Below are 4,063 nucleotides of genomic sequence, written 5' to 3' on the forward strand. Positions count from 1 at the left end.
TTTGTCTTCAATTCAAGCAGGGCGAACCGTATCTTCTCTTCGTTGTCAAAGATTCAAGTATGTTTTTTGGCGCCACCATGCTTAATGTCATGTTTGAAAAAAGTTCTCTCTCCTCCGGAATAAGGCGACATACAATGGTGTGATCGACTGACTTGTCATTCAAGACATGATTACGTATACCATAAATCACATTAAATTTCCATGTGTCATCTGTCATACAGTATCAGCGCAATTTAAAAGAACACTCACATTTTTTTTTTTGAATTAGTGTCATCTCGTTTCATTTGTAACTTCAAAGAACAGATTAATACAAAGAACGAGAGATGCAATGAATGAACAATACATGCAATTATAACTTCTTTTGCTCTATTTAATGTGATAAAATTAAAAAAAAATATTGTTTTTAGTGTTTAAAAATTGATTAAAAATGAGATAATTTGTTTAAGAGTTCACCAAGGTCGGCACCAAACTTTGAGTTGAGACTTGAGACAAGTTCCCACTTAAGACGCTATTTGTACTTCCCACTTTCACACTCACACGGTGGCAACTATATAACCTCAAAATTTTGATTCATTTCGCGAACCTTCTTCTTCTGTACTTTCTAGAATCTAGAATACAAAACAAAATCGAAAACAAAAACATCATCCCCTCGTGTTGGATTAATTTTCCACGAAACAAACAAAATTCTCCCCGAAACCTCTTTCTTCAATTTCATTTCTCCAATGTCAGCTGTTTCTCTTTGCACCCTCTACACCCCAACGCTCCTTCCCTTCTCTAAGCCCCACAAAACCTCTCCTCCTATTTTTCACCAATCCCCAAAACGACGTCGTGTCATCACCTCCGTTGCAGAGGATCGTGAAGCAATCCCAGTCGGGTCAAATGACAGAAAAGTCCTTCAACCTTCTCCGCCTTCCAACGACAACAACACAGAGGTTGTTAACGACACTGATATCATCACCGGACGTGCCATCAATGCTTCCATCGTTTTGGGATTTGGGGCTTTTGCTGTCACCAAATTGCTCACCATTGACCATGATTATTGGCATGTTAGTTTCTTCTATTTTATATCTAAAGTTTATTTCTTTTCTCCTTTTTAGACAAATTTAGTAACTAATATCTAGAGTGTTTTTCTGTATGTATATGGAAAAAGTTGAAAACTGATTAGGGTTTTGTAATTTAGGGTTGGACACTTTATGAGATACTGAGGTATGTGCCTGAGCATAATTGGATTGCCTATGAGCAATCTCTGAAAGCAAATCCAGTTTTAGCTAAAATGGCTATAAGTGGAGTTGTCTACTCAATTGGAGATTGGATTGCTCAGGTATGTTTTCGACTTGTGAAATTTATGATCTGCTCATGGTTTTTATCAGAACCTAATAGGTTATTACAAAATATTATACAGTGTTACGAAGGAAAGCCTATTTTTGAATTTGATCGGACGCGACTATTTAGATCAGGTCTTGTTGGATTTACTCTCCATGGATCACTTTCTCATTATTACTACCAACTGTGTGAGGTGATTATTGTACATCTTTGGTTTGGATTTTGGAATTGTTCGGTTTTATTATGTAAATGGCTAAAGTTGTTTGCGTTGGTTTACTTTCAGACTCTTTTTCCTTTCCAAGAATGGTGGGTTGTCCCTGCTAAAGTTGCTTTTGATCAAACTGTGTGGTCGGCTATTTGGAACAGCATCTACTTTGTGGTTTTGGGCTTGTTGCGGTTCGATTCTTTGACTAACATATATGGTGAACTCAAGTCAACATTTGTGCCATTGCTTACTGTAAGAACCTACTTGTTTTTTATGACTCGTTTGAGCGTATCTACAAACATAAGCACTTGTGAGAGTGTTTGGAAGAGTTTATGAAAACATCTTATGATATGTTCATAAGCTGCTTTCACCTTATTTCTATAAGCTCTCCAGGATAGTTTATGAAAATAGCTGATAGTTTAAATAAAAATTGTTTTACTTGATTTTATCTTTTATTATAGAAATAGTTTGTACATAATCACTTATATGATAAGCACTTAATTAAGTTGTTATCTGTAATAACTTGCCTCTTTGTTCACATACCTTTAGTTTTATTGCAATGTCATATGGGGAAAATGAAACATCAAAATCATGTTACAGAGCGTCCCTTACTATAGGTGATAATAGAGTAAAATGAGAAAGTTGATGAAGTGACAGAGTCTTGTAAAGGACGATTATTACCTATAGTAAGGGACAGTTGGTAAGGGAGGAAATCTATAGTACAACTAACAATTCAAGGATGAAGTTGTATGATGAAATATTGAACTGTGTATACTGTTTTTATGAATAGACTGTTGTTGGATTAGAAATTTATTTCTGTTTAGATGACTAAAATTTTGCTCTAATGTGCTTCACAGGCAGGTTGGAAGCTTTGGCCTTTTGCCCATTTGATTACTTATGGTGTTATTCCTGTGGAACAAAGGCTTCTTTGGGTGGATTGCATCGAGCTCATCTGGGTCACTATACTTTCAACGTAAGTTTTCTAGGATTACTTTCAGAAAATGAAAACGTTGAACGAAATATGTTGAACCCGAACATATGAAAAAACCAAACAAATTTAATTGATACGATTGAATTTTTGGATTCATCATGCCGCTGGTTTGGTTCTTATACTTAACATGGATGAATACTACATAAATAACATAAAACTAGTGGTACATATAATCTTTAAAAATTGGAAATAAGATTCAATTCCTTATACAATCTTATTTTGTTTTTAGATATTCAAATGAGAACTCGGAATCTCGAAAATCCGAGGAAGTGTCAGCAATAAGCTCATCTACTTCAAGCCAGAATTCTAAGGTAAGAACTAAGAAGACTGTTATATTATTTTTCTTGCATTTTCTAAGGTTTCACAGGGTCCGTATGATACTTATCATGAAATGAGGAGAAACCATTGCTCTACACATTTCAACACTAGAAGTAGTTTACTTTAGACTTGTGTCTGCTTGCATCTGTGAAACACTGACACCGACATGAACATCAAACACGACATTGACACACGGACACCGATAATAATTTAAGAAAATGAATTAATTGAATGAAATCACATGTCGGTGTCCGACACCACCTACACGGATCATACACCAGACACATATTTGTTTTGAAGTATTAGTTTTTAGTACTACAATGTTCTTCAAACCTTGTACATATATTGAGCTAATTATTTCTTTTCTGTATCTGTAATATGTGGTGTACTGCCAGGAATTAAACGAGTAAAAATGTCGGGAAAAAATCTATATATAGATTCATGACAGTTACAAGGGTCACCAACCTTGCAAAAGCATATGATGCATTCATTGGCTTCAAATTGGAAGAATCTCAATTGAAGGTCCAAATACCGAATAACCTTAGAAAGCAATGGTGACAATTATAGAAAATACAATTATACTGGTTCAGGTTGAATACAATTACAGACCATCTTTTGTATCCTTCAGCAATGATTAACTGTTCAGGTTTGAATTCATCTGAGGTATAGATCATTTGTATATGTAAGCACATACACGAAAATTGAATTGTGTTTTACTTCTTCTTTTGGGGTATATTCAATTAGCTTATCATCTGTAATTGCGTATAAAGAGCATACTACCTTGAACATGTGAAAAAACTCCTGTAATTAATATAAATTTATACATTACTTATACAGATTTATTCTGTCCAGAATTTTTAATTTTTTTACAAGCAGAAAGTAATAAGCTCAAATATAATCTTCTGCCCATCTAATGTAGGGCTGGAAATGAGTCGAGTTGAGTCGAATTCGCCTCAGCTCAGTTTGACTCGTTAAGAATTGGCCGAATTCGAGTTCGAGTTCGAGTTCATGACGAACTATTTTTTCAGCTCAAACTCAACTCGTTAAGAATTGGTCGAGTTTGAGTTCGAGTTTGAGTTTATCACGAACTTTTTTTTCAGCTCAAACTCGACTTGTTAGAAGTTCACTAACATATCGATTCAACTCGTTAGGTTTATCTTGTTAGGTTCAACTCGCTTATTTCACGAACTTAAAAGAAATTATTTAAAGTCTATTCTTTTATACGA

General features: G+C 34.7%; 1 protein-coding gene across 1 annotated transcript; it reads left to right on the forward strand.

Annotated features, from left to right (window-relative positions):
• The first annotated feature begins 493 nt into the window (after nucleotides 1-493).
• On the forward strand, nucleotides 494-3,671 carry LOC131653746 (protein SYM1). Its single transcript, XM_058924018.1, has 7 exons — nucleotides 494-1,046; nucleotides 1,181-1,321; nucleotides 1,403-1,516; nucleotides 1,607-1,780; nucleotides 2,386-2,501; nucleotides 2,749-2,830; nucleotides 3,233-3,671. Exons 1-7 carry the CDS (start codon nucleotides 723-725, stop codon nucleotides 3,245-3,247), a joined length of 966 nt encoding a protein of 321 aa, XP_058780001.1. The 5' UTR covers nucleotides 494-722; the 3' UTR covers nucleotides 3,248-3,671.
• The last annotated feature ends 392 nt before the right edge of the window (nucleotides 3,672-4,063 follow it).

Source organism: Vicia villosa, linkage group LG2, assembly GCF_029867415.1.
Source record: "Vicia villosa cultivar HV-30 ecotype Madison, WI linkage group LG2, Vvil1.0, whole genome shotgun sequence".
Lineage (NCBI taxonomy): Eukaryota > Viridiplantae > Streptophyta > Magnoliopsida > Fabales > Fabaceae > Vicia > Vicia villosa.

Bases quoted from the DNA above. Each gene is read 5' to 3' on its own strand.
- LOC131653746 (XM_058924018.1), top strand. From the start codon at position 723: ATGTCAGCTGTTTCTCTTTGCACCCTCTACACCCCAACGCTCCTTCCC. The intron at 1,047-1,180 runs GTTAGTTTCTTC...TTTGTAATTTAG, and splicing joins TTGACCATGATTATTGGCAT to GGTTGGACACTTTATGAGAT. The intron at 1,517-1,606 runs GTGATTATTGTA...GTTTACTTTCAG, and splicing joins ATTACTACCAACTGTGTGAG to ACTCTTTTTCCTTTCCAAGA.